The 11,572-nt window shown below is 44.0% G+C and overlaps 2 protein-coding genes across 2 annotated transcripts; both read left to right on the forward strand.

Annotated features, from left to right (window-relative positions):
• The first annotated feature begins 3,761 nt into the window (after positions 1 to 3,761).
• On the forward strand, positions 3,762 to 4,793 carry LOC120449194. The gene is made up of 2 exons (XM_039631547.1): positions 3,762 to 3,857; positions 3,974 to 4,793. Exons 1-2 carry the CDS (start codon positions 3,855 to 3,857, stop codon positions 4,664 to 4,666), a joined length of 696 nt encoding a protein of 231 aa, XP_039487481.1. The 5' UTR covers positions 3,762 to 3,854; the 3' UTR covers positions 4,667 to 4,793.
• A 2,235-nt stretch (positions 4,794 to 7,028) lies between these two features.
• LOC120449125 (putative ATP-dependent RNA helicase BoYb) lies at positions 7,029 to 10,679 on the forward strand. The gene is made up of 2 exons (XM_039631438.1): positions 7,029 to 7,069; positions 7,132 to 10,679. The coding sequence occupies exon 2, from the start codon at positions 7,132 to 7,134 to the stop codon at positions 10,402 to 10,404; it is 3,273 nt and encodes a 1,090-aa protein (XP_039487372.1). The 5' UTR covers positions 7,029 to 7,069; the 3' UTR covers positions 10,405 to 10,679.
• Positions 10,680 to 11,572: the final 893 nt, after the last annotated feature.

Consider the following 11,572-nt stretch of genomic DNA (forward strand, 5'->3'; position numbering starts at 1 on the left):
ACGTTTAAATATTTGTTATGTCCGACAGGCAGACAGTCCGAAACGAACCGAAAGACCAGAGACGCCAACAGCACAACAAACAACAAACAACAAGCACCAAAGGGGACGCGGGGCAGAGAATTCCCCTCGGCATCGTTGCACCTGGTAAATATTAGCGAAAATTAGCAAAGTATTTTAAGCGCAACATGTTCGTCCTGCGGCTTTCAACACCAACATCCCTAGCATCCGCGGGAACGGCCCTGTGGGTTCCGGTGCAGAGAGCCGGGGGAGTGGACTGCACGTCATGGGCAAAGTTTTCGGTGCGTGAGCATTTTATTTATTTATAAATAATGCATAATTCATTTAAAATGCGTGCGTAAAATAGTTGCTAAGTGCTTAATCCTGTAATGTGTAGCAGGAAGGGAGTCGGGCCGCGGAGGCAGGCCGCTGGAGTCGACCGGATATTGAGTTCCATGCATTTCTCATGAACCTATCGCCTATAGAGCGATTTGGGATAGGAGTTCTGAAGGCTGGCAATTATTCATTTGTTTTTAATTGGAGATGCCCTTTTAGATGGCCATATTTGGCAGAAACTGGGCTCATTTTCTTTTTGCCTATTGTAAACTTTTGTTCCAATTGTATCGGTAAGCTGGAAACCAAAATGAGACTATTCCTTGTTGGTTCTATCCGGCACTCTGCAGACCAATTAACACAAATTTTCAATTTGCAATACAGAATAAAAACCGAAATTGCTAATGATTCTGGTTACTCCATTCGCTGCCCACCAGCCGCCAGGGTGCTCATGCTTCTGCCCAATGCAATTTGAATCCGCAATTTTGTCAAAGTCAAATAGTTCAAAATGTACATGCGGTCAACAAAATCAAATTAACTTCTAGCGCGAGAAATTTTCCACAGCCACAGCGCGGGCGCAGTTTTAAAATTTAAATCTCGCATTCATTGGCCGATTGCTGGCAGCTGGGGCTTGTGCACATAATAGGCGATCGACATCAATTAAGAAAATAATCCGCGCATTATGCGAATGTAAAAGCGAAGGCAACTAGTATATAAATATTGTTTGACACCGCCCGGGGCATCAGTGCAAAAAACGGCTGTCGAGTGGTCAAAATGGGCGGAAGGTGGTCAGCTGGGCCAGCTGGGGATTTGTGAATTAAGCGGACATATTCAGCATATGCTAAGCGGGCGAAAAAGGTCGTAATGATGACACTCCATATGTGGGTAGACCGACCACGATGACAGGTGCTACATCCAAGGACATGGCATTTATGAACTCGAGTGCTCGAAACTCGCGTGCTCGGAAACTGGCAATAGTGGGGATAATGATAATCCGAGCGGACTGGCTGCAAGGCGTACATATATTTTCAATTAACATTTTCCAGATGCTCACACTAATTGCTTTTTACGTGTGTCATCGGTATAGAGGCCAGCTACTAAATAAACACACCATGTTCCCTATTTATTTGCGCACAGTAGGTGCCTGATGTCAAAATAAACGAAAATTCGACCTGCGTTTCTGTGAACACGTAAGCTGCGGTAAAAGCGCATTTTAGTTCCGGCCCAAATCGTCGACGCAGCGAGCCGTTTAACCAAATTCATAATACGCACTGTTGCACGGCTCGCACCTCTTGATTATTTCAGATACGTGGACAGCCCACATGGCCGTGAAATCGCATTTGGCCTTTGTGCAAATCAAATCATTGGAATGAGGCGCTGGTGGGTGGGGCAGGAGCTGGACTTTGTGTTTTTTGATGGCTGTAATGAAAAGATCAAAACCTCTTTAAATGGCCTTTTGGACAATGAGAAAAATATCATCGGCATGTGGAGAGCATAAAAACAATACGCGTCGCATTGGGCCACAAAGTATGCATAAAATTTCGATTGCAAATACCCAGCCCCAAAAAAAAGGTGAGCGGGTTCGCTTACAACACGAAAAGTAATGGAGCTTTTAAAAGGGTTATATAAATGGGTCGTAAAGCAGCTTTGGATAAATCTCGAGATGGATGTGCTCCCAGAGGCCTGACGATGGCACCTAATGGAAATCAAATTTCACATCTTTGGCCCTGAATCAGAACGCCCGCCCCTCAGTTTACACAATGTTGCCTTTGACTGTCCCAAATCCAAATCCACTCAACTGTCCAAATTAGTCCGCTGCATGGAACACAGTGCGAAAACTCAATTTGCTCCGGAAATGGATCGTTCTGCAGCTTGGCCCCATACCCGTTCGTCAACTGCCATCAATTTGACTAACAGTATTCACGCCAATTAACAAATTAATTGCCTACTTTGTTGGCTGTATTTGAAGGAGGCGCATAAACCTGCGGCCAATTCCCAATGGCATCCTAGTTTTACAAGCAAGCACAGCAGAGCTCAGCACAACCACAAAGTATATACGCTAATGAAATTTTCAGCCCAGGCGGCTCTTTGGTGGTTCAGTCGGCCGGGGGCGGTGGGCGTTGGGGGGCGATGTGTGATAAGTGGGCGTGACTAGGCGGAGAACCAGGGGTTGCGCAACCCGTGGACGGTAGGGGGCGTGTTTGCAAAGCTTTTAATATAATGACACATTATCATAGCAATGTCGGCGATGTCAAAAGCAAGGCGAGTACACACTTGAGCCCTTTAAGTGCTTTAAGCCCTTTCACTTCACCAGATTGCCGGCTGCAACGGTGAACAGGCCCACGCACCGGCAGGTAATTCGATGGGCAGGAATCGACGGCTCCGTTTAACTTCGAAAAAGGCGGTGCACGATGTTTTATGGCTTGCAATGCACACGGACCCGAGGGGAAATAAGTTTCTTTATGAGGTTAGGAAACTAGTTTTAGTAACGCCTACGCCAGTGCAGGTTTCTTTTATTAAAAAAACCTAAATAAACTGTTTCAGTGTCGAAAGAGTTAAGAACACCGCCACGTTCTTGATTCACAATAAAAACCAGTTGCAGCAACACTTATTTCTGCAATCAGATAATTCGGATGCGGACGACGACTGGGCAATGCATAATTATACACAGAATTGCACATTATTGTTACTGCCGATTGCCGGTGTCATCATATATATTTGTCTGTTGCCTGTTGTCTGTTTTTGTCGAGTTCCATTCGAAATCAGATGGCTTATCGCTTTGTGCCCGATAGATGGAGTGTCCTAGGCGGGAGTTGTAAAAATGTTCTTGTGGGGAGCACCAAAATAGACATTGTGGAGTGATCTGCACCCATTAAAGCAACATAAGTACATGGATGATTGTACCTGAAGAGACTATGAGGTAATCGGGAAACGAATTTGCAAATCGTGTTCAAGGTCAGCTTTCAAGAGCTTCGCCGAAATTCTCTTGTAAACTGGCGTAGAACTTGTTGAGTGGCTGGCGTGTGGAGTGGTCGGTTGCTGGCAGCTTGTGATGTTATGCAGAAGACCGGTGAAACGTTCATACATAGACCCGTTCTTGCTTCTCGCAATGCTCTTCCACATTAGCTCCATCGAGCTCTTTCAAGTCATCGCCGACGCACGAATGGACACTTCACTTCGTAAACCAGATCCAAAAATAATTGTGCTCAAGTGCGTGGTCGAATGCGGATCGACAAATTCGGCCACCGAAGACCTGAGTCGCTGTCATCGCCTAAGTGGTTAATAGAGTTTTTTGTTGGTTTTGATGAGCACTCGACTCGGCGGCTATAATTTCATCTCGAATGAGTTTAACGTACCACAGAGATTGGTAATGAAAACTTTATTCCAGCAAGCCTGCCAGGGTCCGGCTATAAAGACGCGGCCGAATTGGAGCAAAACATCATTGGGTTCAATACTAACGACACAGCAACATCTTCAGTCAGTTCGAATAGTTCTAGAATTAACTACAGAACTATAGCTTCAGAATGGTAAGCTTCATTTCGCCCTAAATGTTTCGTCCTAAAATATTTAGTGGTGATATGTATTCAACTATATCTTAACTATCAAAATAAGTTATCGAATATTTGGCATACATTTTTTACAGAAACTCTTCAATGCCGTCCTTACCATCTGCCTAGTGAGCTTCGCGGCCGCCCAGTCCGCAGATCTCCTTACCGCACTGGAGCCTTCCTCCGAGTACCTGCCACCCGTCGGCGAGGCGGAGGCCGCCCAGCTCTCGGAGAACGGATATAAGTACAGGACCGTCCGCCGGCTTAGGCTGCGGCACCGCCGCGAGGTACCTAACCAGGAGTACCTTCCGCCCGTGGAAAAGGCACCTAGCCAGGAATACCTGCCCCCCGTAGATGCCGCAGCCATTGGGGACACCAAGGTGGCCGACGACGGTTACCGCTATAAGACCGTGCGCAAGCTTAAGTTCCGTGCTCGTCACCGCCGCGACGTCTCCGAAATAGCTGAGCCCAGCAGCGAGTACCTGCCACCCGTACAGGTTGAGCTTGCTCCCGAGCTGAAAACCGTTCTGGGTGATGATGGCTACAAGTACAAGACAGTGCGCCGGCTCAAGTTCCGTCGCCACCGCCGCGAGGCTGTCGCCGATGAGGGTGCTGCCGAGTCCGCCCCTAACGGAGAATACCTGCCCCCCGCCGAGGCCGCCGCTGCCGCCCCCGCTGCTGCTGAGGCTGAGGCTGAGCCAAAGGCCGCTGTGGAGGGCACTGAGCTGGCCAAGGACGGCTACCGCTACAAGACTGTGCGCCGTCTGCGTTACCGCTACCGCCACTAGGCCTCTGAATCGAACCTAGGCAAATTGAACCAAATTGATCCTGAAAGTACATTTAAGAAGTAGAGTCGGACGGGCCTCAGCCATTCGACTGACTTCTCTTTTTTGCCCTTCCTAATACTTATTCACTCAGTTGTCCCAGCATATGGAATAATAAAATTTATTCACAAAAAATCAGTGGAGTCCCCTAACGTATTTCCTTACGAGCCGACAACCTAGAGCCCCACGAGAATGGGATTGAAATTAACATACTCTTCAAATTGCACATTAAATAATGATATTCGTATGGAAAAAAAGGCTCGACTAGAGGCTAAAGCCGATAGGCGAAATGGAATTGAAATCAATGGCCAAGTTATTGGCAAAACGCAAGCGGCAAAACGTTTGGCCCTCGCCAAGAGGGAAAAATTCTATTTTCAAATTAAGTGGCCGGAGAGCAGGCACTTTGAGTGCAACGACTTTTCATCTTTTGCTCGACTGGGCCGGCATCTTTTTACGGTCAACTTTTCGTAATATTATTTTGCATTTATTTGCACAAAGTTGATTTTTCTCTGACTTTTCTGTTTTCTTTGGTTGGCTTTGCAGACTGCCAGCCAAATTACAATATTGTAGCGGTTCTAGTCGTTGCTCCTGATATTAGGTGCTTGGTTCTTGGTTCTTGGCTGGTGGTCCAGAGCCATGGAAGGACCGAATACAGCTGCAAAAGAGTAAATAAAACAGTTTTTGTGCTCCAAACACAAAGTTTCGTAATTGAGCGCTTGACTTTTGCTAGCTGGCCCTGGCCAAAATGTATCAACGAGTTTAGGTGCATTAAGGGATCGATGAGCTTCCCAGGGGATCGTTGGAAAGAAGCATATAGACATTGTATATTTAAAACCTTTTTTCGGGTAGTATATATTTTTTAATAAATAAAATTAAGTGGAGCCTCTGTGAACTATGCCAAAGAAAAAATTTGTTTAATTAAGTACCCTATTTAAAACCAATTAAAAATAAAGAAAAAATCTTACAGATTTATGATATCGACACACTGTTTGCTTGGTTTTAAATACCAGCCTTTAAAGCAATCAGAGGTTTCCGTTTAGTGAAGTAGGTGACTGGTAAAAGGAAGTTTTTCCGGCGCTCAAAGCTGTCTGCTGCCGATATGCTTAAAGAATTCGTCAATGGTTAAATGGTATTTATTAGTAATACTTATATATTATTTGCTATAAGCTACATATATCTTTGTTTAAACCTAAAGTGCAGTACACCTTAAAACAAGAGAGAACGCTATAGTCGAGTTCCCCGACTATCTGATACCCGTTACTCAGCTAGTGGAAGTGCGGGAGAGAGTTTTCAACACTGACAGTTTTTGGCAGTTTGTGGTCGTTAGAGTAGGCATGGCAAAACGTTTTTTTTTGCAAATCGATAGAAATTTACAAGACTAATACAAAAATGAAAAAATATCAAAACATTTTTCAAAAGTGTGGGCCTGGCAGCTTTGGGCGGTGTGTGGGCGTGGCATAAAGTTTTTTAGCAAATCGATAGAAATTTAGAAGACCAATAAAAAAATAAAAAAATATTAAAACATTTTTCAAAATTGTGGGCGTTAGAGTGGGCGTGGCAACATGAATCGACAAACTTGCGCTGCTTCTATGTCTTGGGAGTCTGTATGCTTAATCTCAACTTTCTAGCTTTTGTAGTTTCTGAGATCTCGACGTTCATACGGACAGACAGACGGACAGACGGACATGGCCAGATCGACTGGGCTATTGATCCTGATCAAGAATATATACTTTATATGGTCGGAAACGCTTCCTTCTGCCTGTTACATACTTTTCAACGAATCTAGTATACCCTTTTACTCTACGAGTAACGGGTATAAAAATGTCGGACCATAGTTCGTAATCTATGATATTAAGTGCAATAAATTTAAAACATGCCGATTAGTAATACAATGTTTAATAGTTTGCATATATTTTTTCCCTATTTATTTTGTTGACTTCTCTTATGGCAGTTGTATTGATAAAGTGGTCCGATTCTGGACGTTACATACTAAAATAAGAATTTGGCGCAGATTTATGCAGATAGCTTTTAAACAACTACTTACACTCACTTCGTTGCAAAATTTAGGGCGCCAATCAATCGTGATGGTTTTAGATGTATTGCATCTGGTATCGAGAGGCTCTTTGATACGTGGATTATGCGAAAGGGGAAGAAATATTCAAAGTCGGAAAATTCCTGTTATCGACAAGAGCTAGCAGGTTTTCCCGTTCAAATTTAAATGAGGAAATTTACATAACAGTTCATTAATGCAAGCACTGATTTACTGCAGCCGATGAAAAAACTGGCGATCGAAAGCTTATCGATAAATTGTCGAATTCCAGCTGATTCCATGCTTTTCAAGAACAAGAAAGTGCGGTCATATTTTCTGTAATATATTTTCCAAAACTCCATGAAGTGTAATTATATTTTCTGTGGTATTCCATTGCAAGATGATGAAAATCAGCGATGAAAAGCTGGCCAACATAATGGAGAACCTTGAAAAGACCTGGCAGAGGATCACCGTCAGCACTTCTTCGAGCAGCAGAGGCTCAGACTACGAGCTTGACGACTCGTATTGCACCCAGGATGTCGTCCGGCCCCTGGTGGCTACTAACTGCTCCGAGTATGCGGTGGCCCATGCAAATTGCTTGTTGCGTCCGGCTCGTCGATTTGCGGAGGTTTTTCTGCTGCCGCACATCCTGGAAACGATGAGGAATTTGGGCCTAAACCGGTTGCTCCGACTGCAGAGCTACACATGGCCACACTTGGCCGGAGGATCTGGGCACGGGGCGATGATTGTGGGGGCTCCGGGCAGTGGTCGCACTTTGGCTTATGTACCATCTGTTTGCCATGCCGTTTCCAGCACCCTAATGGAATGCACATGCCAGCGCAAGGATGTGAAGCACGAGTGCTGGCAAACGGATCAGTATGGGCCCCTAGCCTTGATCCTTGTGCCTGATCTGCGACGCGTTCACCAGGTGAGCGCCTTGTGTCAAGCCATGCTGCGCAAGGCGCAGAAAAAAAACTGGCTTACATTGACCCTCAATATTTCCTCCACGAAAGGTACCCAGTTCTTTCTGAAGCTATTGAACGGAGTTGGTTGCCTGGTGGCCACTCCTGCTCAGCTGGTATGGTTTTGGCAAGAGGCCCCTGGACTAATGCGATTCCCCTGCCTGCAGTTCCTAGTGTACGACGACGTGGACCTGATGTCCAAGGAGCAGCTACAGAATGCCCAGCAGGTGCTGCAGGAGATCCTCCCCCTGTCACACTCTCCCCAAGTAGTAATGGTTTCAAAGTCATATTGTCCCACGCTGATGTCTAAACTAAGAGCGGTCACCGATAAACCGGCTATTGTATTCGGCGATATTCTGGAGGCGGCCGTTTACGGCGGAGCACGTATACGGATCTCCATAATCCAGTCAGTAGCTAAAGTTAATGCAGTGGTCCAAATGCTGCAGCAGTGGTCTCCCAAGGAGTACCGTACCGTTATTTTTTGCAGCGATGACTGTGACATGCAGTGCCTTGTGGCAGCTCTGGAAGACCGAAACTACAGCTGTCTGCCTTACTACCAGACTTCAGATCTGGTGGTTCGGGAGCAAGTCAATAACTGGCGGGAAAGAAGCCACGGTGTTATCCTGCTGTGCACAGACAACTGCCCGGAGCTGGACATCCGAGATGCGCACACCCTAATCCATCACAGTATGAGTCAGTCGTGGAGCAAGTTTAAATTAAGGCACCTCAAAATATCCGACAATCTGTGCAATATCGTGGATTCCACAGCAAACATTGTTAAGATGCCACTGAATTCTCTGGTGCTCCTTGACAATAACAATCACCGTCAACTGCCGCGTCTCGTTGACTTTCTTCAGCTGCACCAAAAAGTGGACTACTACTTGGTTGAGGTGGCCAAACGGGTACGGCAGGAGTTGAGCGAAGCCAGGAATGACCAGCATGCGTTGTGCGACCAAATCCTACTCCTGGGCAAATGCTACGATCCTGTTTGCGAGAGCCGTCATTACCAATCCCATTTGGATAGGAGGCCTGACTATTTGCCTGCGTCTGGAGATGTTAAAGTTCAGCTGGTCAAGGTTTACTCGCCGACACATTTTTGCGTTCGCTTACTTGAACACCTACCGATCATAGGCACCTGGCAAATGATGGAATACTCGGCTGTGCAGGAATTTGGTATGCAGCTGATGCAGAGCAAGGAGCCCCGACGCTACTGGCCACCTGTTGTCGGAACAATTTGTATGTACCACACCACATTGACAAAAGAGCGGGTTCGCGTCCTGAAAGTGGCGACTATCAAAAACCCTAATATAGTTCAATCCGATTTGACGGTTGAACTCCAGGCGCTAGATGTTGACACGCGGATCTTCTCTACCAATTGTGGAAAACTGTTTGAGTGTCCGGAGACGTTGCAGCAAAAGGCGCCGTTGGCCTGCGATCTGCGGCTTTACGGTTGTGTGCCTTATTCCGGGGAGCACAGCTGGAGTGAAGAAGACTGTCGTAATGTAAAGTACATTCTTACCCAATTTCCAAAGGATTACTTCCTCCAGACCAAAATACATTTCGTCGCCGCAGGAACTTTGTTTGTCCAGGATCTGGTGGCCATGGTGTATGCTGATCAATTTAAGGCTCATGTGCGGCATCTAAGCCTATTACGGTGTCTTGTTGAAACCAATTTAGCCAAAAAATGTGAGCATGCTGCCAAAAGGATTCGGGAATTTTTTGTGGAGGTGTTATTAAATATAAAAAAAGATAAGAACGTTCAGGAAAAAACGAATGGCAAACCAAACAAAGAAATTAAAGATGCGATGACCGATCAGCCAGGCAAACTGCACAGCCAGCCCGGTTTAAGCGGAAGGTGTCTGAAACTGGCCAATATTGCTCACGAGTCAGGCAAGGAAAACGAGCTGCTTCAGGAACTGCAAGAAAGACGATCTAAAACACCGAAAGCACCACACCAATCCAACGAATCTGACAGGCCTCAGCACAATGAAGACGAATTTGCCCAGCTGCACGAGTGTATCATGAAATGCGCCTATCTGCAGATAGAAGATGGGGGCAAACCGTGTAAGAATTCGGACCATGTGGTCAGCGATGCAGTTGAATTCCTTAACATTGTGATGAACGGTGCTCTTACAAATAATCGAAAGCCGAATACTGCCAATGATGCTACACCATTGACTTTGATATCGCCTGACCATACCCATGAGAAGATTCCATTATTTCTACTACCTACTAATGTAGTGCGTCCGACCGTGACCTACTATCAGACCATGACTACCTTAGAGTTACAGGTATTTCTTCCAGAAGATGACCAAGAATACCAGGTGCAACTGCTCAAAGCACAGTTGCTCTTCAGGGCCATTTTCAAGTCCTCAGATATAATACTACAGTTTATCATGACCCTCAGATTTCCATACAGCACAATGAGTCACCACATCAGCGGACGGACCGTGTACATAAGTGTTACAAAGGTGCTGGCCCTTATCGATCCTTTGGCATTTGGCCAGTATCGATTTCTCAAGCCTAATCATGATATGTTCGATAAAGTGGATCACCACCGCCTGGAGACACAAAACCGATTGGTTAGTTTCCTGGAGGGTATGGATTATGTGAAGCACAGTTTTGAGGCTCAGGGCGATGTCAGTGAGGACGAAGAAAGGAATATGGAAGGAATTGAGCGTCCAGACTGCCATAAAATATGGGACTCATAATCAACAACTAAATGAGAAGGACATTTAGAACCATTGTTATTTTTTTAGACCTACGAAGAATTATAAGGTTGTTACTGCCCAAAATTACAACATTTTATATATCCTAAAATTGTCATATTTTTAAATCAGTTAATCTAAACGCTTGCGGTAAAAGAGAAAGTTGAAAAGCATGAATAGTATAAAACATACATAAACAATTTGTGTCTTATATTAAAACCTGAATAACTTTTTGGTTCCCTAAGAATAAAGGATAGAAAAAAACCGTTGTAATTGGTATAATAAATTGTGGAAAAGGTCCCAAAGTGCATTGTATTTTCTCAACGCAGTTCAGCTGCATGTTTACCTTAATTAAAATTGTGAGATATTTCTACCTTTGACTAATACGCAAGGGTATATAGCTTGTCAAAGGTAATTCCTTTATTGCTCTATAATGGACGCAGTCCGCAAAGTGATTAAGCGCTCCAGGACTTATATATAGCATATGTACGTAATATATACACGAAGAAAGAAATAAGTTCTGTGCTTGATCGATTTTTACGAATGAGTAATGAGATATACACCAAAGTTAAAAAAATTAAGGAGTTATGCCAAAGGAGTGTATGCCAAAACATTAATATTAAATAATTAGGGCTCCTGAAAAATTCTTGTTAAAAATACTTGTCAATTGATGAGTCACATGTCACATCATTTGGTAAAATCAGATGTTACCAAAGATATTCTTTTAAAACAAAGTTTTGGTGAACTCAAAGTAATCCTTTTTGTAGGTTTGTTTGTCTGCCTGCAACACAACGTAATTTAATTTAAATATTTTTTTTTACATTCTTTCTTCATTTTAATAAAAATTAAATAGGCATGCAGATGAGTAAATTTTATAAATTTTAAAGCCAAGTGCAAAATTTAATTTTAAAGATTTAATTTGAAGATTAAACTTTCCTTCTCTTTGCTACAAAAGAAATTTGTTCTCGTTGAAAAGTATTTAACAGGTAGAAGGAAGCTTATTTATATTATATTATATTATTGTAATAAATGTATTTATTTTCAATATATACATACAGCTGCGAAAAAAAATAGCAGCACTTGGCCAGTAAAACTTTGAATAAGTCTCCTACCTACAATTTAGGGCTTAAAAGGAGCTAAAATACCTTTTTAGAAAGGTTAAAAAATTCAC

Source organism: Drosophila santomea, chromosome 3L (genome assembly GCF_016746245.2).
Source record: "Drosophila santomea strain STO CAGO 1482 chromosome 3L, Prin_Dsan_1.1, whole genome shotgun sequence".
Taxonomy (NCBI): Eukaryota; Metazoa; Arthropoda; class Insecta; order Diptera; family Drosophilidae; genus Drosophila; species Drosophila santomea.

Bases quoted from the DNA above. Each gene is read 5' to 3' on its own strand.
- LOC120449125 (XM_039631438.1), top strand. From the start codon at position 7,132: ATGATGAAAATCAGCGATGAAAAGCTGGCCAACATAATGGAGAACCTT.